Source organism: Aquila chrysaetos, chromosome 23 (genome assembly GCF_900496995.4).
Source record: "Aquila chrysaetos chrysaetos chromosome 23, bAquChr1.4, whole genome shotgun sequence".
In the NCBI taxonomy this organism is placed as follows: domain Eukaryota; kingdom Metazoa; phylum Chordata; class Aves; order Accipitriformes; family Accipitridae; genus Aquila; species Aquila chrysaetos.
Genome location: NC_044026.1, coordinates 4159435 through 4186865, shown reverse-complemented (window position 1 = coordinate 4186865; position 27431 = coordinate 4159435). Strand labels below are relative to the sequence as shown.

Here is a 27431-nt window from a genome sequence, read left to right as displayed (position 1 = left end):
GGAGGGCACGGAGAGGGCAGAGCTCCCCTTCCCGCTCCCGACCTCTGCTCTCTCCCCTTCCTCCAGCGCTCTTTTCAGCACGTCTGTTTTGATCAGCTCTTTCTTTTCTTCCTCTTCCCTGTCGGTTTGGCATGATCCCGTTCCGTCCTTTCTCCCCCTCATTCCCTTTTGTTTTCTCCCCCCGATTTTACTTCCTAACCCTGTTCCCCTGCCATGACATGACAATCACTCTCCCTTGACTCATCCTTACATCCCCCCAACGTCCCCTAGCCCTCTGACGTCTTTCCCCCTTCCTCCCCCCCCAGCTCTGACGGACACGGTCCTCTCACCCCACTCAACCCTCCTCCTTTATAAAGGGATTTTCCTCTTTTCTTTTTTTTTTTTTTCCATCCACGAGCCCCCCCCCCCCCCCCCCCGACGCAGCCTTCACCGCTCCGCCAAGAGACGATCCTGCCTTTTGCTCTTTTCCCCGAACGGCAAAACCCCGGGACGGGAACAAAGCCCCCCCCCCCCTCAACTCCAACACCCCCCACCCCACACCAACCCCCCCCCCCACACCCCCCCCCAACCCGGGATGGGCGACCGTGCCCCGGGGGCTGCTGGCCAGCGCGGCTGCGGAGCGCAGGTGGGGCGGCGAGCGCGGAGCCGGGGTGGTGGGGCGGGGGGGGGGGGGGGGGGACGACACCTCCGTCGTGGGTGCGGGGAGGGGGGTCCGCGGCCGCGCAGAGAGACGCGGTACCTCCGCGGAGCGCGGTGCGCGGAGCGCGTCTCCTCTTCTCCCCCCCCCCCCCCGCCCGGTAGGTAGGGCTGGCTCCGCGCAAAGCTCCGCGCAAAGCTCGGTGAGGGCTGGGGGGGGGGTCCGGGGGGAGGCTGGGGAAGGAGCAGCCGCTGCTGTTGTCGGCCGGGAGTTTTTTTCTTCTAGCCACCCCTGCTTGTAGTTCGCGTACGTCCAAATTTGGGGGGTTCGACAGTTTTTGAGTTGTCCGGTTACTTCTCGAATGGAGGGTGGGAGCAGATGGATGCATTTCATGTTGGACGGTTGAATGGTGCAGAAAAGAAAGCAGAGATTTTGAAATGCAGGAGGTGATAGAAAGAGGAAAGGAGAGCATTCCAACACAAAGACTTAAAAGATGTGTTTTGCTGTTGGAGCTGTTACTTATCCATAGTTCTCATACAACTTAAAACAGTTCTGTGGCTTGTCTTCTAACTAAATAGAGACTTTGGTAACAGCCCACATGGCCAAGATTTTCTATCCTGTTCCATGTACCAAACTATTTCTTGGCTGAAGAGCTCCCAGACACCGGGGACCTGGTGACACTAAAATAATTCTGTGCTCAGTAATTGATTTGTGAGAGCTGCGTAGCTTTCAGGCACATCATTCGTTTCCCATTGTAATCGCAGGTTACAATTATTGGTTGTTGCTCCACAGGCATTTTAATTGGCATGTAAACTTATTTTCAATTACATCTGAAATACTCATTTCATAAATTCACCAGAACGGTCCGAGTGTCCTTTGTACACTGACTCTAAAAAGCATCTTACCAGTTTTGTTAACAGCAGCCGTATCACTGCATTCTCTCCAGAGCTCTTAATGAAATAGCAATCAAAGAAACGGTCGGGACTTCAACATGGCTTTCCATGTGGAGGGGCTGGTGGCCATAGTCGTATTCTACCTGGCTATCCTGGCAGTGGGGATATGGGCTGCTTGGAAAACCAAGAACAGCGGCGGCGAAGGAGATCGCAGCGAAGCTATTATAGTCGGTGGAAGAGACATTGGCTTGCTAGTTGGTGGATTTACAATGACCGGTATGTAAAAAATCACCTTTATTTTTTTGCTAACCAGCGTATAACTTGTCAGTTTTCCGTCTGAATGAAGAAGTGTAATCTGCATGTTGAATAATGCAAAATGGAGAAAATATATATACTTTATTTCCAATTGCTGCTAACATTGTATAGTGAACAGCCAAATGTAAGATCTGTATAAAAACAACAAATATTTTAAAATCATACAGGAAGAATATATTATATTTCTTATTCATTGCTTTCATATTCATCTTTAGATCAGATATGTTTGGGACAGAAGTATAGAATTTATATAGATTAACAAGAAATCCAGTTTTAAAATAACTGCTATTGCTGTTAAAGCAATCCAAATTGGTGAGTTATTTTTGTTTAATCTGAGTAAAACAAAGTTTATATGCAAAAAGATGGGGGGGGGGGGTGCAACAGCAAGTTTCTAAAAGAAAACTGGCATAAATCCAAACTTGTAATTCCACTGCTTTCAGCAAACTTACTCTGTGAATTCTTTTAGCTTCTTTTACAGCAGGTTGACAAAATAATACATTACTATCAATAGTGGTATCAGTAGGAAAAGCCTGGGTGAAGGACGAGTTCTTCACTAATTTGTAAGCAGTGCTGTGTGACTCCCAGAGCCAGTCAAAGCAGGTGTCTTACCTGGGTAAACAAGATATTCACAATATTGTCCAAAATCTCAAGTCTTACAGCTAACATATGGGATAGGAACAAAAATGCATTATAAGAAGAGTGAATTGGCCCACCGTTTTTATTTAAGCAATTTAATTTTTAAACATGCCTTTTTTTTTTTTTTTTTTTTTTTGCATTCTAAATCCTATTCAGGCAAAGCCCCTTCAATTACTAAATTGGATTTATCAGGTTATATTTATGTTTTGCTGGTTTGCCCTGTTCTGTTTTCACTGTTATCTAATAAGGATGAGACACATAAAAACTTGGGCCAAATTTCTGTGTTCTTTAATCAAGAAAAATTCCGATCCCCTTGCAAAGGCATTTTGCTCACTCGAAGACTGAATATTTGGATATTGAGTAAAGAATGTTTGTAAAAGTCAATAAAGTTTGAACCCAGGCAGACATTCTACTTTTAGCACTTTGCTATAATTTACTCTATCACATATCCATTGGCTACTGAAGCATCAGATATGATAAGGTTCTGCTTATAACAAAAGCTGGTTTGGTTGCTTTCTGCTGAATGAAATGTCTTCAAGAGTACTGAAACTGGAATATTTTGCAGAGATATTGCTTGCCACAAAACCGTAATCATTAGATCAGGGGAGTGGAGACAAAACAAGACATTCCCCACGTGAGTGGTTATGACTAACAGCTTTGCCTGTGGAAGAAGACACAAATTCTGGACTCCTTAATCCCATTTTACAGGAATATTTTTCATAACAGCTGAAGCAGAGATGAGACTTGAACTGGGGCTTCCTATATTGCAGGCAGTATCTATAACCACCACAATTCCCACCCACGTATGCTCGTCCCATTTCATGCAAGCTCTAGAGATGGCATAGTATATCATCTCTGCGGTACAACATCAAACTGATCCTAAAGCCTTTGTGCAGCTAAAACACTCATGAATTTTATACTGTCAGGGTTCACATACTTTCTCACCTCTGCCTTCTGTAAATATGGCAGTTAAAGCTTGAGATGGCGAGTAAATTACACTTTCAGTTTTGGGGAACCATGCCTGGCACAAAAAGTTAGGTGTGGGCACAGGTCTACTGAGTCAGGGGTTAGTCTGAGTTTTGTCTCGGTGAGGGTGATTGGGATACTTTGTTTGTAAAGCCATAACAAAATAATTGTGAAGGCAAGCTGATCAAAATCCACACTAATTTTTACTAAATGGTCACATTATTCAAGGGCACATTTGCTTCTTTAAAAATGATAGATGCAGATTTTGCACCTCATAGCCATGCCTCCAGGGATATACGGCTATTCCAACATAGGCTTTATATTTTACAGATTTAATTGACTAAATATGAATTAAAAAGCAAAGCCTGCCCCATAAAAGGAAAATAAGATATTTTTAAAGATCTCCAGAAAGGATATTGTTAGTATGGACATGAAGTACTTTGGGTTATGAGATAAGACCTAATTCTGTCTTTCTTGCCCGAGACCAACACTACCACGTTCCACAGCTATTGGCTATAAAAATGGTAGCAGTTTGGGGGCTACTTGGTGGGGAGGATGACAGAACTCAGCCTATAAATTTAAAATCAAATTCAGGGCAGAAGCATCGTGACTTCACAGGGACGGACTCAAGATTCCTATGTAATTATAGCTGATTTTCTTAATGGCATTTAAAAGCCTTAAAACCAGAGCACTCCCTACGAATAACGACTGTGGACATACTTGGATGTATATGATGATCCTGAAGAAGCAGCTGTATCAACTAACTGCTGAAACGCCTGACCACAAAGCCTGCCGAAGGCTGAGTGTGTCTGCAATTATCAAAATAGGAAGAGTGGGAAGCTTCAGTTGGGGACGGATCACAGCAGCTCATATTAAAATGACCTAACATAGTACCACAGTAGACATGCCTTTAATCTGTGTATCATTTTTACTTAACTATAGTTAAAATGTTGCATTAAATATTAGCATTCCTTAATTTGTGTGGGTGAAATTCTTAGGAAGTGGTATCTGCAACAAACTTGAGTCTATTCTGATTTTGGTGACTGAGCTTAAACCCCAAAGGAAATATTTGAGATGACATAATAAACTGCTTACAAACACGACCAAAAAGGTAATCATTATTGATGTCATTTCTTCATTTTAGTTGGATGGAGCTACGTATCCTTCCACAAGAAAAAAAAAGAAATATTACAAAATTCTATTTTTCTGTAATCCTTAGGTCAGGATTTTCATTTTACAGAACTTGATGGGTTGATTCAATAACTTGAGTGGTCAGACAAGGGATCATTCACAAAGAAGTGCCAAAAAATCTGATTTTCTAATATATATCAATATATATGAACTCTGAGATTAATTTCTGTGTTCCTCATATGAACTAGGAGCAGAATTGCACTCCATATCCTTAGTATTTGTCTGATCATTTTCTAGGGTGCATGTTTTAAATGGATATTGGTATTTGCTGCGTTTTTTGGTCCTTCAGACGGCAGGCAAAGAGAGGATTAAAATAGATTACCACATGAGTGTTTCCATAGATTATTAAATTTTATATTCCTTTTGTCTGATTTAGAAAAACAAAAAGAATTTCACCAAAAAAGGTATTAAACTAACTTTAAATTGTGGCTTAGCAAACTGAGGATCAGAAAATTAATATCTAAGGTTGAAACCCCATCCTATCATATCCCATTATTTCTTTTCTAATGTATTTACTGATGTCAATGTACTTGCTGACTACCCACTCACCCCCTCAGAAAAAGCCATGTAGCACCTTCCTAGAGCTCTGGGGTCCTTGGCAGATGTTCCAGAACAGTCACGTGCACAGAAAAATTGATCAGCAGCTGGTTTTCAAACCCTAATCCAGAAATCAAGAAATAAAATTGAAAATAAGTGCTAAATCCTCCATGCCACCTTACCCAGCGATACCTGCCCGCGGGGCATTGTTCCTGTCCCCAGCCAGGGGAGGGCAATGGCCCCCGCAACATCCCACAGAAGGGGACTGACCTGTCTCCCTCCAGAAGAAAATCAGGGAGCTAGGCATAGCGTCCAAGCGCCCCTTGGAGAACACCCGCCACCTCAGTAGCAACTCCAGGCAAATCGATTCCGGACGTTGAAGCCTCCTTGCACCACAGCTGCAGTAATGCTGGACATCTGTCCTCGACTATGGGATATTATTCCCTGTCTGGAAGTGGGTGTCATTCATGCAGGATTTGTGCTCATGCTGTTTCTGGGGAAGGAGACAAATACAATTCCCTTTTTAAATATTTACTGTTGTTATTTTATACAGGTGCTTACAACCTATTCCATAAGTCTGTGCTGTCTGAGGCACAATAGGCAACACACATCCCAGGTAGTCATGGACTCAATGGTCAACGGCTCAACGTCTGGGTGGAGGTCAATGACGAGTGGTGTCCCTCAGGGGTCTGTATTGGGACCAATATTATTTAACATCTTTGCTGGGGACATGGGCAGTGGGATTGAGTGCACCCTCAGCAAGACTGCAGATGACACCAAGCTGTGTGGTGTGGTTGATACTCTAGAGGGAAGGGACGCCATCCACAGGGACCTTGACAGGCTAGAGAGGTGAGCCTGTGTGAACCTCATGAAGTTCAACATGGACAAGTGTAGGGTTCTGAACACGGGTCGGGGCAATCCCAAACGTGGATATTGTCTGGGCGATGACTGGATTGAGACCAGCCCTGTGGAGAAGGACTTGGGGTTATTGGTAGATGAAAAACTGAATATGACCCAGCAATGTATGCTCGCAGCCCAGAAAGCCGATCACATTCTGGGCTGCATCAAAAGAAGTGTGACCAGCAGGTCGATGGAGGGGATTCTGCCCCTCTGCTCCGCTCTGATGAGACCCCACCTGCAGTACTACGTCCAGCTCTAGGGACCCCAGCATAAGAAAGACATGGTCCAGAGGAGGGCCACGAAGATGATTAGCGAGCTGGAGCACCTCCCGTATGAGGACAGGCTAAAGTACCTAAAGGGGGCCTGCAAGAAAGATGGAGAGGGACTGTTTATCAGGGAGTGTAGTGGTAGGACAAGGGGTAACAGTTTTAAACTGAAACAGGGTAGATTTAGATTAGATGTAAGAAAGAAGTTCTTTACTGTGAGGGTGGTGAGACACTGGAACAGGTCATCCAGAGAGGTTGTGGATGCCCCATCCCTGGCAGTGTTCAAGGCCAGGTTGGATGGGGCTTGGAGAAACCTGGTCTGGTGGAAGGTGTCCCTGCCCATGGCAGGGGGGTTGGACTAGATGATCTTTAAGGTCCCTTCCAACCCAAACCATTCTATGATTCCATGATTCTATGATTCTAGGATGCTGGTAACCAAAGTATCATATTCCCACCTACCTTAATTTACACTGTCCAGAGGCACAAAATCCCAAATATCTGACAACTTTTTATGCAGACTTTGTATCTCTGCTCTTCCCATCAAGGATCAGTGTTCACTCATCTTCTCCATGTGGTCGCACAAGGGCATCGCTCACCTCTTGTCTTGTCTCTGAAGTGCACAATAGACCTCGATACCCAAAAGTCTAGCAATAACAGCGTTCCTTGGGACATTTCTTTTGTTGCAGACATTCTCTGCATGGGCATCCTTCATACAAGTCTATTATACTATTTCCAGCAACAGAACGGTCCATTCCTGTGCTTCAAAATGCTGAAAGAGGGACAATTGTAATGCTCTGATTGCTGGAGATCTTTGATTCTAAAGCCATGGTGTAATTTTATATCAAGTTAAAAAAATACCCTCTGGTAGTATTTGAGAGATATCACAGTTAAGTGGAAAAGAGTGGTTATTTAGATTTTCATGAAATTTCTTTAAGAATCTTAATTAAATTTTCTTCATTTGTGTTTACCTCCAATTGTTTGTCTTAAACATAAAATCAGGTTTGCTTGTATGATGGTAGATGCTAGGAAAATTCTGAAGAATCATCAAGGAAAACAAAATTCTTACAATTGTGAATTTTTACACAGAAAGCCTGAACTGTTTTTATATGAGAAGGCAAAGGCTTCTGAGGTAAATCAAAATAGCATGCAAAAATTTAGTACTTTCAATGATCTGCCTGCCCTTGTTCAAACTACAGGCCCAGATTCATAAAAGTTATTAGAGAAAATCAAGATCTTCTTGCATGGAATCTGCAAACAAGAAGACATAAACTTTATTACATAATTTGTTATGAATTATTTTTGCAGATGTAATCACAATACATTTCTGTGTTGGAGACTTTCTTTCATACATACTGTAGGTCCCAAATTATCAAATGTAGAAACTTCTCTTCAAGGCAGAGAATTAATTCAGTAAGGGTCTGAATTAGAGAGATAAAATCAGAAATATTACAGATAGCACAATTCACTGTGGGAATAGGTCTTCAGCAAGCGCAAACATAAATGAGTCAAAATTTCTAACTTAAATAGCAACACAGAACTACCACAGCCCTATATGGCAATATAGCATTTAGGGAAGTCAGAGTTTACTAAATGTGCTTCGTGTAGCCACAATTTAAAATTTAGCAAGGTTTTAAGTGCAGTTTTTTTCATGAAGGCCCTAGTAAATGATGGCTTCATTAAACTCTTGTCAAATTTAAATGCTCTGAGTTTTCCCAGCTGGGATGACTTTATCAATGTATGTTTACTGTTCTTCTTCAGATCTCCCCTTACATCTCTCCTTCATTTGGAGTAACTTAAAGAAAATGGTAATGGTTAATGAGTTGATGTGCTTCGTTCATTGTAAACAAATAGCGAGGGACTCAGCCCTCACATCTTTGCTGACTGTACAGATGCTTAGACGCTTTGATGATTGTCTCAGTTCACCTGACTTCTTTTTTCATATGCTTAGGTTGTAAGTTTTTTGTATTAGGACTATCTTTTATGGAAAGATGCCATGTCTGGCACTTGTACAGTACATAAAATAAAAAATAGCAAAATTATGAGTGATGACAACTTCATTCTACAAGGTGGGAGGTTTTTTCTTTTATTGTGCACATTAAAGACTTTTCCACCTCTTCTTTTTCAGCCACATGGGTTGGAGGAGGTTACATCAATGGGACAGCAGAAGCTGTGTATGTCCCAGGCTACGGTCTAGCTTGGGCTCAGGCACCTATCGGATATTCCCTTAGTCTGGTCTTAGGTAAGCAAAGAACTAAACCTAATAGTCTCTCATTTTAAACAGTTCTGATGACAAGTCCATCATTTGAAATGAAACAACTAGAGTCTGATAAAAAGATACTGAGGTAAACTGGATCCCTTCTGCTGATAGCTTTGGCGATTAAAAAGAAAAACAGAAAATCACTATAAATAGTTTGAATATCTTGTCTCCTGAATGCCTTGGCAAGACATATTTGATTATTACAACCACAGAGATCTATGGAGTTCACAATAAGAAAGGTTTTGTTGTGGGATTGTTTTTAATTATATATACTAAGCTTTATATAGTCAGGGTTTTTTAAGTGCCTATATTATCTAGAACATGATAGTATCAGGGCATCTAAGAATCTTGGAATTCAAGAGTGGCAAATATCCTTTCAGGAGGTTAAGGAAGTGCTTATACCTTAAAGATCTTCACCAAGAGTCTAAGTAAGTAACTTGTTGAATTTTGTGTAGGAAGTCTGCAGCAGAACCAGTCTATTCCCTTAAAATTGTACCAAGCATCCTCTTAAATGCAGTACAAAACTCCAAATCACCTGTCAAAATGCAAATACACAATCCTGTTATATACAGGGTCAGAGTGTAAAATACAGACAGCATTACAAACTTAATGCTGTGGCCTCTAATTCCTGAAATGTAGTCTCAGAAATCATAGCAATAAAAAATTTCTCACCGTGTCTCAACCACATGGAGCAGCTTGCAACGAAAGCATTGCCTTGTGAGCCATGATGAATACTCCACAAAGTTGTCAGCTACATCCTCTCAGTTTGTGAACAGATCATGTCCCTAAGGCAACTGCCGATGCAACTGTTTAAAAAGAATGTTGTTCCAAAAAAGATCCCGTGTTTTTCATCTTTCGTTAATATGACCACTGTATTAGTTTTTCTAATAGTACTTGACCTCTCAGTCTATTGTGAGTCTTTTCTCATGGTCCTCCTTCCCAGTCTGTCCCTTCATTTCCTTTGGTTGCTTATCCAGGTCTTTTTGCCCCTTTCATTTCTTCCCCTACAACTCGGTTTCCATCCTGACTATTTTTTCCCCTGGGAAATGCTTTCCTATGGCCTGTCCTGGCTGTCGTCTCTTCGCAGGCAGAAACCTTCCCCGTCGTAGAGTTCCTCTCTGGCACGTGTGGGCCAGCTCCAGTTCCAGTAGTAGTTCCCATCCCTGAGAGCAGCTCTGTTTCCTGTAAGGAAAAGAATACCAGTAGACGTCTGCCTGGAGATCAGTTGATGTCATTATGAGCTCATGAGGGTCATGACCCATTGATGTTATTAAGCGGTCGTTAGGATTGTAGTCACAAGCATCTTCCTGACTCTCAGCCTCTGTAGAATTGACACAAATTAATAATAGCCTAGAAGGGGTTGAGTTAGCCTCTCCCCTCATTTCTGGCTGTTTTTAGATATCCAGCATTTTTTTCCTGGAAATTATCATGGCCATTGCAGAGAAAAGAAGTCTGTATTGTGTAACCATAGATCTCTCCGCAGAGCACAGAGAAGAAAGCATTTCTGTAGGCATGATCTGTACATGCAGGTTTGAGGGGGAGAGTTGTTCATCCTTTTTTAAAAACAAATAAATCAAAATTATAAATACAAGGCTAGAAGAAATATTACTGCTTCAGACTGGAAGGATTTAAGATTGCTATAATCTCCCTGTTAGTTCAGTGTTGTGCTGCATACTACTCTTCCTAATTTTCAAGCAATTTAGTTTTAAAGGTTAGAATATCTCCTATTTCCTTTGACACTTGCTTAACGTCCTAATAGATTGGAATACCAGTGACTCTTTTTTTCTTCTTTTAGTTGTCTTTTGTGATGATGACATAAGAAGTAGAATAGGAACAGGATCCATGACCAATCCAAGAATAGTAAAAATGCTGGGGGGTTTCTGCATCCAAACAACCTGCCTAAAGACAGCATTAACATAAACAATATAAATAACTTGTGATTGGTAAGCTGGCACCTTCTGTTCAGGGAACTTAATGAAATGAAGAAATATGGGTGATACAAGGCAATACATAGAAAGGTGGAAAATCTTCTGTACAATACGATGAAAACATTACACATCTTGTGATGAAGAACCTAACTAAGGGTCGCCAAATACTGTATAGTATATTTTATTGGTAACTGTTTTTCCAGGTTTTTTATTGCACCTTATATATTGCATTCAGCAGTTTTACTGTGGTAGAAGTCTACTTAGTTACAGTCATGTGCAGATCTCAACTACACAGGTTTCTATACAAGGGCTTTTTCAGCTTTCCTGAGATATGCCCTTTTTTTTCCCCAGCCAGAAAGAATTTGAGGACTGTGCATTAGAACGGTGAGGCCTTTGCACATTTATGTACATATTCAGCCCATATGCCAGCCAGGCAGAGCGGAATTGTGATACATCCAAATTCCTGAACGTGCATAAGTGATATAAGTGTATGACAAACGTTCGGGGAGCCTGACACCTGCAGAGCGCAGAAGGCATCTGACCTACCCTACAGGTGTAGTAAGGTTGATTTAAGCATACATAATAAATCTGAATTGTCCCGAATGAATCAGATTTGCTGTGTATGCACTAAACCATGTGCGAACTCATACTTCTGATCCAGGAATCCCAGACAGTTTTATTTTTAGAGTAGGATCATGTGAAAATTCATGCTGGATTCTGCTCTAAGAATGAACAGGATTAGGTAGAAAAGCCATTCCCTTAGGTTGATCCAAAATTAGACAAAACTCTGACATCATCCATAATGGCAGATTAAGTAAACTGAACCAGACAAAATAAGACAAACTTATTTTTCATTATCAGCCATAGATGTTAATGGTGTGGATGTGTTTCTGTAACTCTGTAGACAGATGTAAGATAAGAGTTCTTAGAGGATATATAACTGTACTTACTTCTTTAAAAAACAACAACAAACAAACAGCAATACTGATATTTTTGTACCTTTAACTAACAGTCAATGTTTTACCCCTTAATAGCAATGCTTTTCTCCACTGCAGCTGGTGTCTTATGCTACTTTTCTTTGTAGGTGGCCTTTTTTTTGCAAAACCCATGCGATCCAAAGGCTATGTGACAATGCTAGACCCTTTTCAGCAGCTTTACGGAAAAAGGATGGGAGGACTACTGTTTATTCCAGCTTTAATGGGAGAAATGTTTTGGGCTGCTGCCATCTTCTCTGCCTTAGGTAAGGAATAAGCAGTATAAATATTAATTTATCACAGGTGGAAAGGATTAAGAAAACCAGAAATGCATTAAAATTCTGGCTTAAAATGCTAACTATCCTAGCCAAATGATTCAGAGTGTGACGGTTCTCAGACCCGTGCTAACTAGTAATTAAACCTGGTAATGGTACCCCATTAATTATTTTGGTGATGGAAAGGCACACAAGGTATCTATTCATAGAATCATCCAATCATCGAATCATCACATGGTTTGGGTTGGAAGGGACCTTAAAGATCATCGAGTTCCAACCCCCCCTGCCATGGGCAGGGACACCTTCCACCAGACCAGGTTGCTCCAAGCCCCATCCAACCTGGCCTTGAACACTTCCAGGGATGGGGCAGCCACAGCTTCTCTGGGCAACCTGTGCCAGTGCCTCAAGTACCTTCAAGTTTTCCCTTTTCAAAGGGCATAAAAAGATTTAACAACAAATTTCCTTTAATTGTGAAGGTGACACGAGTGATTGCAAGTGTCCCTTTTATGTCAAGGCTTCTCTTTTACACCACTGAGATCACAGAAGGCAGTCAAAATTTCCCTTAAAGATATGAAACATAATTGCCAATGCATCTAAACAAAACAATCCTTTGCATACAGGAGACCTACCTATACAGAACTTTCCATAGCACAAATAATAGAAGTAAAACAGATGCTGATCAATAAATTGAAGTATTATTCAATTGTAAATGGCTTTCTACTTGACAAAATTAAGAAAATACTTAGGATTCAAGAAAGGATACAGAGAATTAGTGGAACTATGACTCAATAGAAAATCACCCAACTACTCATTCAGTCCTGAAAAAAAAATCAGTTTCCAGGGTTTTTAATTATATTTCAGGCCTGAATTTAGCAATCCTTTCAAGAACTGAGAAAGCCCTTGAGTTGAAGCACCAGTAGTTGACTTTTACCAGCTAATCATACTCATAGTGCACATGCATGTGGTAATGCTTTCTAGCACAAGCTATTTTAAACAGAAAATAAACTTTGAAGGTACTCTCCAACTGTGCTCTGATGAACTGCAAAGCAATGGGGGGCTTGTTTACCACAATTTCATCACAAAACCCTAAAGGACTAAGAACAAAATACATGCTGAGGTAATAGAAATTGAATAACTTGAAGAACACTCTGAGTATTTGGAATATACTTGCTTTTTGATTGAGGAAAAGCTAATCTGTGATATTTCAAAGCAAATGGTGCAAATACCTTTCTAGTAGGTTTATATTAACAACTGACAGTTAAAGACTGTCAATGATTACAAAAGTCATTGAAGGTTTTTATTTTAACTATTCTGTGAATATTCTGGTTATATTACACCTCCTAAATTGCACACCTATCCTCACTGATGAATATTTAATCCCAGTACTCTTCACTATTTGACCTTCCTCATGACTCCTTGCTTGGCAGCATTGTAGAAGGGAAAGACAGGGCTTCCAGCTTGTGAAAGAGGTCTGTGCTTGTAATCCTTAAGCACATGAACTTTGAGGGCTCACTGTACAGCAAAAAAAACACCTGGCAGCTTCCAGCAGCTCTTATATATCACACATCATGTTCTGTTCCGTTGCCAGAACTCTTCCATCTATGTGGTCAAGAATATCCATCCACAATACCTGCAAGGACTAAAAGTTACTGCAAGATGTTTCATTTAAATCATCCTAATTAGAAGGAGAGGAATTCTTTAAACATGGTTTTAAAACACTGCAATCACTTGAAATAACTAATACATCTAAGGGAAATGTATAACCATCCTGATAGCTGCTGGAAGGGCAGTGCAGGAGGGCACTAGCAGTTCAGGAGGTTTCCTGAATGCACTAACAACTTCCTGACACAAATGATCAGGGAGCTGATGAAGGGAGGTGCTCTGTTGAACCTGTTATTCACAAACAAGGAAGAACTAGTTAGGGATGTCGGAGGCAGACTTGGCTGCAGTGTTCATGAAATGGTGGAGTTCAGGGTCCTGAGAGGAGGGAACAAGGCAAAAATCAGGACTGCAACAATTGACTTCATGAGAGTAGAGCTTGGCCTCTCCGGGAATCTGCTTGGGGGAACCCCATGGGAGACAACCCTGGAGAGCAGTCCAGGAGAGCTGGTTGATATTCAGAGATCACCTCCTCCACGCTCAAGAACAGTCCATCCTGACAACCAGGAAAACAGACAAAGCTGACAGGAGACCTGCATGGATGAAAAAGGAGCTCCTGACTAGACTTAGACAAAAAAAGGAAGAATTCAAGAGGTGGAAGCAGGGATGGATGACCTGGAAGGAATACAAACACTGTCCAAGCATGCAGAGATGGGTTTAGAAAAGCCAAAGTCCACCTGGGTTTGAATCTGGCCATGAAGGGCAGCAAGAAAGGCTTCTATGAGTACATAAACTAGGGAAAATGTTGTCTGTTGTTGAATGGGTCGGGGGACCTGGTGACAAAGGATGTGGAAAAGGCTGAGGTACTCAGTGCCTTCTCTGCTTCATTCTTTGCTGGTAAGTCCAGCCTTCAGGAATCTCAGGACCCTGAGAACCCTACAAAAGTCCAGGGCAAGGAACGCTTGCTGGAGGAGGATCAGGTTAGGAAACATTTAAATAGACTGGACAGACACAAGCTCATGGGACCTCATGGGATGCATCCCGTGAGTGCTGTGGGAGCTGGCTGATAGCATTGCAAGGACACTCTCAGTAATCTTCTGAAGACTGTGGTGATCAGGGATGTTCCTGAAGACTGGAAGAAAACAAATGTCACTCCCATCTTCAAGAAGGGCAAGAAGGAGGATACCAGAACTCAATGTTGGTCAGCCTCACCTTGATCCCTGGGAAAGTGATGGAGCAAATATTCCTGGAAACTACTTCCAAACAAAAATGAAGGTCAAGAAGGGGGTTGGGAGGAGTCAGCATAGTTTTATGGAGAGGAAATAATTCCTGACCAACCTGACATCTTCCATGAGGAGCGGACTGGCTTGGTTCACGAAGGGAGAGCAGGGCATATTGTGGATTTCAAAAAGGGCTTTTTACACCATCTCCCATAATATTCTCATAGACAAATAGATGAAGTAAAGACTAGATAAGTGGACAGTGAGGAGGACTGAAAACTGGATGAACTTCTGGGCTCAGAGGGTTGTGACCAGCAGCATGGACACCAGCGGGTGGCCAGTCATCAGTTGTGCACCCCAGAGGTCAGTACTGAGTCCTGTATTGTATAATGTCTTCATTAATGACCTGGCTGATGGGACCAGGTACACCTTCAGCTAGTCTGCAGAAAATAAAAACTGTGAGGAGTTGCTGAAAGACCAGACGGTTGTACTGCCATTCAGAAGGATTTCAACAAGCTACAGAAATGGGCCAACAGGAACCTTGTGGAGTTCAACAAAGGGAAATGCTAACTCCTGCACCCGGGGACGTGCAACCTGATGTCCCAGTAAAGGCTGGGGGCTGACCAGCTGGAAAGTGGGTTTGCAGAAAAGGACCTGGGAGTCTTAGAAGGCAAGGATGTTGACCATGATCTAGCAATGTGCCCTTGTGGCAAAGCAAGCCAATAGCATCCTGGGCTGCATTAGAAGGACCATTGCCAGCAGGTTGAGGGAGGGGATCCTTCCGCTCTACTCAGCACTAGTGAGGCCACATCTGGAGTGCTGGATCCAGTGCTCCCCAATACAAGAGACAGGGACATACTGAAGAGAGTCTAATGAAGAGCCACAAAGATTATTAAGGGACTGGGGTATCTGGCATATAAGCAGAGGCTGAGAGAGCTGGGACTGTTCAGCCTGGAGAATAGAAGGCTCAGGGGATTCTTATCCATCTGCATAAATACCTGATTTGGCAGGGAGGGAAACAGAATAAAGAAGATGGAGCCAGGCTGTGCTGCCCAGTGACAGGACAAGAGGCATGGACACAAACAGAACTACAGGAAATTCCATTTCAACTTAAGAAAAAACTTTTTTTTACAGTGGGAAAGGTCAAACACTAGCACAGGTTGCCCAGAGAAGTTGTGGAGTCTCCATCCTTGCAGATAGTCAAGACACAACTGACCATGATCCTAAGCAACCTGCTCCAGCTGACACTGCTTGAGTGGGGACTTGGACTAGACAATCTCTAGAAGTGCCTTTCAGTGTCAGCAGCATTTTGATTCTATGAGCTGTTTTGTGGAGATTGACTCATCAGCTCAACATTGTGGTTTGCTTTCTACAAATGAAATGATGGTGCTTGGAAAAGTTCTTGGTTTCTAGATCGACAATGGAGGATGGATACTCCAGTTTGCAAAGAAACCCACCTTTGTCCCGTGTAAACAGTTCAAGGGCACTTTAGAAGGGTCAGTGGACAATTGTCCCTATAGCTGATGCCTCCTCTACCGTTCCTTCCTTGGTCAAAAGGGGCTAGCTCAGAGCGTAAGTGGGAGAGATACAAAAGGGTGTGACACGTTGCAGCGGACCTCCCCTAGGCCTAGTCTGCGCTGCGATGACACACTTGCTCCCGTGCAGCTGCAACTCACCCGGGGAGACTTCAGCTGTCTGTGCGTGGCTGCTTTTCCCTAGGCAGAACAAGAGTTTGTAGTCCTTACAGAGCTCAAGCAATGTAAGGAAAGGCTGTTGGGACCCTTCCCTCCTCCATTTCCTAAGAACCTGCAAAATGACAGATGCTAAACTTAGACCAACAGAAGCCTTCCTTTTCCCACTCCCTTCAAAGGTGCAGAACGGGTCTGCAAAAGATAGAGGGGGAATATCTTCATGCTGTTGCCAAGTGTCAGACCAGCACCTTAACAAAGGTGAGCCTTCTCATCGGACATGCTGTGACATAAACTAACACACAGCACTCTGTTTTTCTCCACAGGTGCCACTATAAGTGTGATCATTGACATTAATGTCAATATTTCAGTTATTATTTCTGCCCTGATTGCAACTATGTACACGCTTGTGGGTGGGCTTTATTCTGTGGCCTACACCGATGTAGTTCAGCTCTTCTGCATCTTCCTGGGATTGGTAAGTTTGGCTTTTTTTCCCTTTTTTGAGGATGTTACCCTGAGCATTATGATGATTGCTGAGACCTATTGCCCAGCTTCAGTTTTGGAACTGTGTCTTCACTGAAAGCGTGGAGAAGGAATATCTCCACTCACAGAACCCTGACTTTAAAGACTCTGCGTTTACATCAACGAGCAGCCCGTGCTCTGACAGCAATGCTGACCAAGAGGCCCAATTCTTTGGCTTTTTTCCAACCAGTCTGATAGCGCAAACACTCTTGCAATTTTCCTGCTGAGTGTACATCTAAGTCAGAATAGGACTGGAGCTGACTCCTTCCCTATCTGTCCATAGGACTGTGGCACAGGCACTGGAAGGAGGCATCGGACGTAGGAAGCAGTCGGTAAAGCAGTCCAGAAACGCTGGCATCAGACTTGCAGAGCTGATACTCTCCTGCTTCTCTTTCCTGTAGCTGTCACCTACTCACGCAGCTTAGTTAACCTTCTGCTTTAAATCACCTTCTTGGTTTTTCCCTCATTTCCCTCTGCCGTCCTTGGAGACCATAGTATAGGAAGTTTCACCAGATGACCTTGCTGTTTGAATATGGTGATATGAATATCCCTTCATCAGCTACCAATGATATGCTAGAGGGTAGCCTTTGCTTTTATTTACTGCTGTTTTTAAGCCCTACTCTGAAAAACATCGATGCAACGGGGCTCAGATCACAGGGGTGCGATCAAAGAAGCTGCTGCCTTTGTTTGCCAGTGGCAGTAATAGATGGTTACAGGTGTGCAGAGAACTGAGACGGGCTGAAATAAACGGGGTGGCTCAAGGTGAGGGAACTGAATGGCACCTTGGGGACCCAGAGTTGTTTCTCTGCTTTCACCAGAGTTCTTGTGCAGCTCTAGGGAAATTGCTTCAGCCAACCAACCCTGTGTGTGTCCTCACCCTCTGGCATCCCACCGTGAGGTCTATGGCCTTATTTGCAGAAGTGCTACGCATTCCCCGTTGTAGCTGACTTCATGGGAAAGGTGCTAAATACCCTGAAAAAGTAAATCTGAGTGTTCCAGCTGGCCAGCTCAAATGAGAAGTTATTCCAGATCTTCTTCTCTTGTACCTTTGTTCTTCACCGGCACAGTGGGGAAAATACTGTCTCCTTCCCTAACATGCATGTTAATATTTGTGAACTATTCTGTTTCTACATATGTTGTGCATTACAGAAATTCCCAAAATTGTAGATAAATTACAATATAGAAATGCTTTTCCAGTGAGAACAACTCATGCACTGCTAAAAACCCTGATCCTGGGGGAATAACATGTGATCCTGTATTAAAGGCAGCATGAACCTGACCAGGAGAGGAAAGCAAATGAAGGTTGTATAGCAGTCTTCTAAATGATGGGATCTGTAGCTTTAATAGTGTTCTTTTAATTCAGGTTGGGCTCTTTGTGTAATTTCCCATTTGAAATAAACAGCAATAATGTCACGTAGAAGAAACCACATTCATAACCTCAAGAGTCATTAGTGGGACTGGAAGCATCAGATAGCATCTAAATGGTCATGTTCTAGGTGAGGCAGTTTTAGATGAGATGGGAGACTTTCACAGTAGATATCATAGCAGAAGATGTCACAGGCTCACGTGTCCCAGCTTCTCCTCCAGGCTCTGGAGCAGTTTGTATTCCCACTGACCAGAGCTTTACTGCTTATCCCTCTAATGTCTGTTCCTCTCCTGCTCCTTACCCAAGAGAAGATGTTTGTTGTAACCACTTCTGTTCCCTAGCCTGGCGCCTCATTTCAACCACAGAGCTTCTTCCTTAGGCTTTCATAACATCTACCCCAGCCAGTACTTCCCTGGTTTTCTCCTTGCAATCCCATGTAGTCTCTCTCCTTCCCTCCTCACTCTCCTGTACCCACATCTGCAATTCTCAGCTCTTTGTCTTTATCTTGCCCGGTGAGTCTTTCCCTGATCCTGCACTGTATCCCCACTATTTACAGACTCTCCATCTCAGCCATATTATTAATTCCCCATTCTAAACTCTTTGCCTCCATGCAGAAGTCCTTTTTTTCTGGTTTCCAACCCCATGAGGTCCAGGTCCTTCTAGCTACCTGCTACTTCTACCCCTAAGATTCAAGTCCGAAGATAAAGTCCCAGTTTCTGCTTCACTTTCATGAACCTTGGTTTTATTTGCCCTGCATTCAAAACAGGGAATTTTCTATTCCCGTTAGGAAGGGCTCAATGAAGACATCGGGTCTATGTCTATATTAAGCAAGTTAAACAGTGCCAAAGTGAAAAAACAGGATCATCTGTAATGCTTAATTGTTAACAGAGTCCTGGCACTGTTTTGGCCCACGCCAACTAGTATTTTCCCAGATAGTTCCCAGGAAGAGTTCAGGGCTGTCCTTTTTGGCAGGGAAAGGAGTCTAGATGTATGGATGTAAACCATGACATGTCAGTGAACTGCAGGGCCAGAGAAAGTGTCTTGACTTGCTTTATTTACTAATGCAGAGGTAGTCCTTGAGACCACAGAGAGCTAGATTACTGTCAGGAACTGGTATGGATTACAAAAGCTCATAATGCATTTGCAATACAATACCTATGAAATCCTGGGCCGTGGCATGGAGGCTACAGACGGACCTTTAGAAATTTGCCCTACTGAAAATCTCAGCTGAGTATGGGCAAACTACAGCTCTTCAGAAGCTCATCACTTGGACATGTCTGACATTTGAGGTTCACAAACAAGGATAAAAAAATCCATTTGACGTCCTTGTTCCCCATGAATTTCTCAACAAAAAGAGTATTAATGTCCATTAATTTTGACAATATGTTTTTCCCTCAAAATATCTTGGAGACAGTTGAAACATTTTGGTGACCTTTCCCAGAAAAGCCCAAGCAGACAGTGAGAAGGGAATCTTTCTGCCCAAGTGCTTAAATTGGAAAAGTTTAACATGTAACTGAGAACAGAATACTATGGTACGTGATAAACAGCCTGAATAACAGGCAGTGCTGCAAAATATTCTTCACACATTATTGCAATAATTGTGCAACACAGTAGAGGAAGATGTTTGATTTCTCCCCTCCTTGCTTTTGTTACCCCACATGCTTAAATGCAATCAGTTGGATTGTGGTAATCTGCGTGGGTTTGGATATCATTGGATCCTTAAGGATGCCATGCTTGTGATGGTCTATTCCATACAGCACAAAGCCTGGTTTTCATCTCAGTAGGAGCTGCTTAGGTTCTCCGCATAGAAAGTGAGTTACATCACTGCAAAATGAGTTGGCAAGTAAATGCACAAAAAGTCAGCTGGTGAAGGAGATGAACTTTCTGGCAAAAACTGTCTCTGGGAAGGGTTTCTGAACTGATTTCTTGGCCTAGATCAAAAACAGAGACTGAAAATAGTCAAGAGCCCAGACTGAAGTCACCCTCAAGGCAGAAAAGTGCTGTAACACGGGGCTACTGGGTGTTCTGGAGCAAGAAAGATGGGAGTTCACTAATAGTACCCCTCTCTTGTCACGGTATAGTTTTTGTTGAATTAAAAACAAATTCCCAAGCCTTCAAGTGTGTTTGTGATGTCTCATGCCTGTATACTGGCAAACCCTGATGCTATTGCACACAAGTTTATATGTAGATGTTTCTCTACAGTGTGGTCCAGGACAGGGTGTAAAGAACATATGTGTAGTTTAGGGAAAATAAAATGAAGATGTATAAATGTGTCTTTCGTGCTGATTTTGCAATTTACACTGATTAATTCTCTGCTCATATTCATACTCTGCAGGACAGAGGTACACTATCTATTACCTAGCTCTCTGGATTTTGGAGATGTTCCACCAACACATAACCTGACTTTTCTGCAAGTCAGCTGAGCAATTTGGCATTTGATCTGCAGCATGCAAGAAGAAGAAAAACAGATCCATGTTAATATTAAAATTTCACAGATTTCAAACGCCTTCTTTAGACCTGAACAAAGTGTTTCTCTTTGGTTACAGTGGATCAGCGTACCCTTTGCGATGTCCCATCCTGCAGTGACAGACATTGGGTTCACGGCTGTGCACCAGGTGCACCAAGCACCTTGGCTTGGATCTATCAACTCACTTGACATTTACACATGGCTGGACAATTTCCTTTTACTGGTAAGTGATGGTTTGTATGAAGGAATGAAACATTTAAGCACTCACACTGTGTTACTGTGACAGCTGAAAATAATAGAGTCTAGTTAAGAGTTTCCAGCAAACTGAAAACTTTTGCCCTCTTGACTCCTTCTTAGTATTTTTGCACATTTGAATGATTTCAGTGAAATATCAGTAGAATATTGTAGCACAGCTGTCAAAGTCAGCATTGCCAGGAATGCAATTTAAATATCATCAGGCTGAAAGAGTTGACTTATGCTAAAATTAATTAAAAGTGTGCAGCTAATACTCAACTGATGTCATCGTTGGCAGAGGAATTTATATATTGCAGAAGGCAATAAATATGTTATACAAATGATTAAATATGCCTTAGGTATAGCTGATGTAGAAAAGCTTTGCAGAGATGGATGGATGAATTCATACAAGCACATATGCCAGAATGAACTGAGGGCTTTCGTTATTTAATACCTGTGCATTACACATGGGATCGGTGGTTATTAAGTACTTTCCATTAGAAGATCTAGCAACACATGCTAACATTTTCCACTCTTAGTGTCCCTGAGCAACTCTACACTGTTTTTATTATCATGTTGTACTTTGGGATTCCTTCTCTGTTTTTTTAAAAACTCTCAACCAAAAATCTTCAGAGTTTTCTGATAATTGGGCTATTAAAATACATTGTGTTATCCAGCTTAAATTCTTTAGAGATTCTCAGAGAGCCAAAGTATGTCATTAGCTCAGGTGGCTGTATTCTGTCTGGTAAGCCTGAAGGTTTCATCTCTGCTGATGACCAAAGGAAAGCTCTGATGTTGCCAAATTGTGACACATTTTCTTTTCATCTTGTTTGTTTCATTATAGCTCAAGAAATTTACCCATGCTTGGAAAGCTTTGTTAAAGGAACATTATTAAGGCTGTAAAGGAAAACAGTCATAAATAGCAAGTCAAAATCAGAGTTGCCTGTAAAACATTCATTTGGTCCCTGTGTGTGCATGAAACATGTATGAAACACCTGTATACACACTATTTGGTCCAAATGCCTCCTGTCTCATTTAGTGTGTAGAACTGGACTGTGCACGTTTAGTGAGCAATTTGCTTTATTTTCTTTCCATGCTGTTTAGTCATGTCATAGGCACTTATTTACTAAGTGGAGACTATTCAAATCCTGCTTTCAGGACGGAATTGTTAGCACTTGGGGTTTTTTAGCCTTCGGTAATACTCTTTTGTGTCATATTTTGCAGACATAATTTTAAGTCTAATCAGGATCTTTGCTGTTATATACCCAAAACAAGAGAAGGGTTGCCACCATAAAAGAAAACTTTCTTTTACTGCTTTGTCTTTAAATTCTATTGGTATCATGGTTGCTTAAGACAAGGGGAGAATAATTTTTCAGATTCTTGTGTTCAATGTATACAAAACGTGTTGCCTTGTTTAGATGGCCACACGCATTCATAAAGAAAGATAAAATCTTGCTTTGAAATCCTATTAGAGTCTAATCTAATTTTGGTTGGGGAGGGTACTGGAGGCCAAATTCTTCAAATATGAAATATGAGAATAGTATTTTATAACCTTTCATAAGGCTTTATCAAGTATTTATACAGCTCTCAATACTTGGGAATTACAAAGACTACGTAAGTGCAAAGTGGTGTGTTAATTGTACAAAGCAATAACTTGTCTAAAAGAATGGGATTTAAGTGGATTTACAAAGGCTTGACATTACTTGTGAGAATGCAAGCTACAGCTATTACTGACTGATATTCAATAAATAAATGAAAGAGCAGCAACACAGCATTCAGCATTCAAGTGATGCTTCAACGTGGTCTCTATATGGTGATAGCAAAAAAAATCCAGAGTTTGCCCCCAGTGATGCGATGCTGCCAATTGTGTTTGCAGACATTAGGAGGAATCCCATGGCAAGCGTATTTCCAGCGAGTTCTTTCCTCATCTTCTGCCACATATGCTCAAGTTCTGTCATTTCTGGCTGCTTTTGGCTGTCTTGTGATGGCTCTTCCTGCGGTACTCATTGGTGCAATTGGAGCATCTACAGGTAAATGATTAAAAATGAATAGTACAGTAAATGGACAATGAGTAGTACAATAAATGTGTGAAAACCCTACAAAGCTTATGTTAGATATAATCTAGACAGGTGACATCATTAATCAACTCATAACTTCTTCAACAGTAAAGTGCACTGAAAAATAATATTATAGAATATTTCTCTTGGGAGAAATTGCTTCTACCCCAGTGGCTGAGATTAACTCATTTTGTACATTCCAGGTATCTACAGACGTAATATTTCTATTTAATGTTTTAGTTAGATTCTGGTACTTTTATTTGGTCCTAATAGTAATAATGAGGAACAGCTGAGGGAACTGGGGTTGTTTAGTGTGGAGAAAAGGAGGCTGAGGGGAGACCTTATCGCTCTCTACAGCCACCTGAAAGGAGGTTGTAGCGAGGTGGGGGTTGGTCTCTTCTCCCGAGTAACAAGTGATAGGACAAGAGGAAATGGCCTCAAGTTGCACCAGGGGAGGTTTAGATTGGATATTAGGAAAAATTGCTTCATCAAAAGGGTTGTCAGGTATTGGAACAGGCTGTCCAGGGAAGTGGTGGAGTCACCATCCCTGGAGGTATTTAAAAGACGTGTAGTTGTGGTGCTTAGGGACATGGTTTAGTGGTGGACTTGGCAGTGTTGGGTTAGTGGTTGGACTTGATGATCTTAAGGGTCTTTTCCAACCTAAATGATTCTAAATGATTCTACGATTTATCAGGAATTTCTTATCTTGACCAAAACATCTTTGTCAAGGTCTTTGCCATAGTGAGAGTGATCCCCATCACAGTGATCAGGCAGCTAAACTGTTAGAAATGTTCTGTTAGAAATATTTAACACATGGCTTTGAGTTCTGAGTCCGTAATCCAAGAGAACAGTTAAACACATCACAAACAAGCATGGATCCCAGACTTGTTTTATTGAGGAAAACAACATTTATGAGCAATGCAAAGTTTTAATATTAACCTTCCTACTGGATAACTACCGGCTGTGGTCAGACTGAGCTTAGAGATAAGGGAAAATGCTGAGCAGAATTAAATCTGCCTAATAGAAACCAGTGGGACGCTGCCTCTCTGAAATGCCGTCAGTCTGGCCCTGGTAACAGTTTGGCCATTGAATGTGAATGAAAATGTGGCAATATGAATAGCTTACTACACATGAAGTCAAGAGATGCTGTAGCTGCTGACTACTAATGCTACTAATAACATATCGGTGTCCGTATTGCAGCCTGGAATGATACTGACTACGGTTTCCCTGACCCTATGGCTAATAAAGAAGCAGATATGATTTTACCGATCGTGCTCCAATACCTTTGCCCAGTCTATATCTCGTTCTTTGGCCTCGGTGCTGTATCTGCTGCTGTGATGTCGTCAGCTGACTCTTCAATTTTATCAGCAAGTTCTATGTTTGCTCGGAACATTTACCAGCTTTCCTTTCGGCAAAATGTAAGGTTATATTTTCATTTTTACTTTTGGAGAAAATTTTAGGTGAGACCTTAACTAGGTGATGCATAGACTGTAATTTCATAATGAAACACCTCTTTCAAAATCCTGCCTAGGACTAGAAAAAGTATAGCATTTTGTTCCTAACAGTATATTGAATAAACTGAAAGTCATAAAAGTATTTATGGTTGTGACTGACGACAGAGGTGAAAAAGCTAGCTCAGGGGAGGCAGCTTTCAAGAGTTTTCATGGCACTGCAGTTTATCCAAGCAGCTCCTAATTATTGCTGCAACCATAAGCTTTATTTAAATCCTTAACAAAATGAGACATCTTTCTGAATTATTGATTTAACAGGAAGTCATTTGACAACAGAATGGGCTAGTGAGTCGGAGTTTTTCTTAGGAAATGGAAAAGAAGAAATTCTGATGCTGACAGTTTTTTCTGGTTGAGCCATATTGTTCTTATATTTAAAAGTTATTTCTAACACTGCTGTTGTTTTTTTCTTTGATATGTTATCAAACTTCTCCTTGTTCTCAAAGATTAATGACTTTGGGAATGGCAACCAAAGCTCTTGGGTCTTTTTCTCTGTGCTTGAGATGGAGACAGAGACAGATATTTGTTTGTAAATGTTATTGAATATGTCATGCAAAATTTCCTTTTACAGTGCAGTATCTTATATCGACTATGGGCATAAATGTAGGCATACATATATCGCCGTGAAAAATACACCTAACACTGCCCTTTTTTTGCAGGCTTCAGACAGAGAAATCGTGTGGGTCATGAGAATCACTGTTTTTCTGTTTGGAGCGTCAGCAACAGCAATGGCACTGCTAGCTTCGTCAGTGTACGGCCTGTGGTACCTCAGCTCTGACCTTGTTTATATCATCATATTCCCCCAGCTCCTGTGTGTGTTATTTATTAAAGGAACCAACACCTACGGTGCCATTGCAGGATACTTATTTGGCCTTGTTCTCAGAATAACTGGCGGAGAACCGTACCTCTACCTTCAGCCCTTGATCTACTACCCTGGCTGCTATCCAGATGAAAATAATATTTATATCCAGCGATTCCCATTTAAAACACTTGCTATGCTTACCTCCTTCTTTACTAACATTATAGTCTCCTACTTAGCCAAATACTTATTCGAGAGTGGGACTTTGCCACCAAAGTTGGACTTCCTTGATGCTGTTGTTGCCAGGTACAGTAGAGAACACATGGACAAAGCAACTCTTGTAAAAAGTGACAATATTGTATTAAACGAACTTGCACCTGTGAATCCACGACACAGTCTAACTTTGAGCTCAACTTTCACAAACAAGGAAGCCTTTAGTTATGTTGATTCAAGTCCAGAGCTGTCCAACACTGAAGATAATTAAAAAATCTGGTAGCCACAGAAAAACCAATACAAAGCAGGATATTCTACAAAGAATAGTAACAGGCATTTTATCAGAAGAAAAGCAAGATTTGGGAATAAAATGCCGCTGCACAATTCTTTAAGTTGATTCTAGGAGCAGGAGCATCCCAAGGGAGGAACTCTTTTCTGTTATCATCTAACATGCTGGATTAGATCATAGAGTGTGTACCAAAAGATACACTCAGATCCCATTCTTTCCACCCAGAACTACATACTGTGTAATTAAAAAAATATTTACAATTGAAAATATATGTAGTAGAAAAAGTGCAACGGTTATTTAGCTAGGACATCATATGAAGAGATTATAGTACAGTCATTCTGAAATACTATCAGTCAACATTTTATTGGCATTAAGTGAAAATATATTGTTACAGCTATAAGTGATTTATTACTAAAGAGCTAGTTGCTTGAGCAAAGACAGATAGATGACTTCCCTGGGTTTTTGGTCTGATTGTTTTTTTCCTCATAAAGAAATTCAAATAATACAAATCTAGTATTTTATTATTTGTAAAAGACAGTAAAATGCGCAAATAGTAATAAATTCCTTGTAGGAGTGCTAAACATCATATATTAATTAAAAATGTTAAAATGAAGTCACCAGTTTAAAATAATTATACCTAATGCAAGACAACCTTAAGCAAAATACGTTAGTATAGGTGTTCTTTTTTTCCTGTGGTTAGTGGCTGTCACCAATGGAGGATGGCAAAATTTTTAAAGCAATAATTGGAGTTGAAACTCAGCTTGTGAAAAACGACAGAAATCTTACAAACTAAATAGAACTTTTCAATGTTGAGAAAAGAAACCTTATCTTGACTTATCATCAAAATGAACACTGAGCAAAGCAGTTTGACACCAAGCAACTGCAGCAATGGAACAACTATTAAAAAGTAAGGAGAGTCAAGAAGGCTTGAAAAAACAGAGAGGGTTTTCCATGGGGAAAATTCCCATTTTTCACTTAATAAACAAAGTATTTTCAAAGACATTAAGAAGTCTTTTGGGTTGGTCTTGCTGGGATTACTCTGGAAAGTGTAGATTTTCCATGGAAAATCACATTTTCTCAAAAATTTGATTTCCCACGGGAAAAACAGGCTTGCTGGACAGCTTTTCACGTCTGTAAGCGTCTACCTCCGAAAGCAGCAGCAGCTTGGAGGGAACTGAAAGGAAAGCCGAACCCACAAGAGTAGTGAAAGGCACAGCCGTGTCTTCCCCTAAATGCTGGACTCCTTTATTACCCGCTGCCCTCCTGGGCCGTCACGGTGACTCCGCGGAGCACCAGCAGCGGCCAGGCACGGACGAGACTTCGCTCATGAATGGCAACGTTGGCCAGAAGCAGCAAAGCAAGGAGACGAGGCCTCTTCCGACTTTGCCCTGGCCGGCAGGGAACATGCGATGTCGTTTCCATTCGCCCCCGGCCGAGATGATTGTGTCTGTCCCCATTGGTACGTGCCTTTCACAGCGGGAGATCTAATAGCTAGATTTCTATACAATTAAGAGTTATGCTCCAATAATTCTTTTTAACATGACACAAAATGTTCAACCGAAATCCAGATATCCTCCTGTTGCCGGTCACTGGTGAAATTTCTTCTTTAACATTCACGGCACGAGGAGCTATACTGGAGGACAGGAGATGTGAGAATAGGTTTTGCTGCTAAAGGAAGAAGCCATCAACTTGTG

General features: G+C 41.6%; 1 protein-coding gene across 4 annotated transcripts; it reads left to right on the top strand.

Annotated features, from left to right (window-relative positions):
* The first annotated feature begins 404 nt into the window (after positions 1 to 404).
* SLC5A7 (solute carrier family 5 member 7) lies at positions 405 to 26410 on the top strand. Of its 4 annotated transcripts, none has more exons than XM_029999218.1 (9): positions 405 to 625; positions 1584 to 1806; positions 8467 to 8580; positions 11611 to 11766; positions 16609 to 16757; positions 20717 to 20860; positions 22748 to 22901; positions 24129 to 24346; positions 25096 to 26410. In XM_029999218.1, the coding sequence occupies exons 2-9, from the start codon at positions 1629 to 1631 to the stop codon at positions 25717 to 25719; spliced, it is 1737 nt and encodes a 578-aa protein (XP_029855078.1). In that variant the 5' UTR covers positions 405 to 625; positions 1584 to 1628; the 3' UTR covers positions 25720 to 26410. The 4 variants fall into 4 exon arrangements, with proteins under 4 accessions (XP_029855078.1, XP_029855080.1, XP_029855079.1 ...); XM_029999220.1 differs by lacking the exon at positions 405 to 625 and adding an exon at positions 818 to 839; XM_029999219.1 differs by lacking the exon at positions 405 to 625 and having other exon boundaries at positions 1029 to 1806.
* Positions 26411 to 27431: the final 1021 nt, after the last annotated feature.

Excerpts from the sequence above, each read along its gene's own strand:
- SLC5A7 (XM_029999218.1), top strand. The coding sequence starts at position 1,629 with ATGGCTTTCCATGTGGAGGGGCTGGTGGCCATAGTCGTATTCTACCTG. Across the intron at positions 1,807-8,466 it reads TGGTGGATTTACAATGACCG|CCACATGGGTTGGAGGAGGT; the intron begins GTATGTAAAAAA and ends CTTCTTTTTCAG. Across the intron at positions 16,758-20,716 it reads TCTGCATCTTCCTGGGATTG|TGGATCAGCGTACCCTTTGC; the intron begins GTAAGTTTGGCT and ends CTTTGGTTACAG.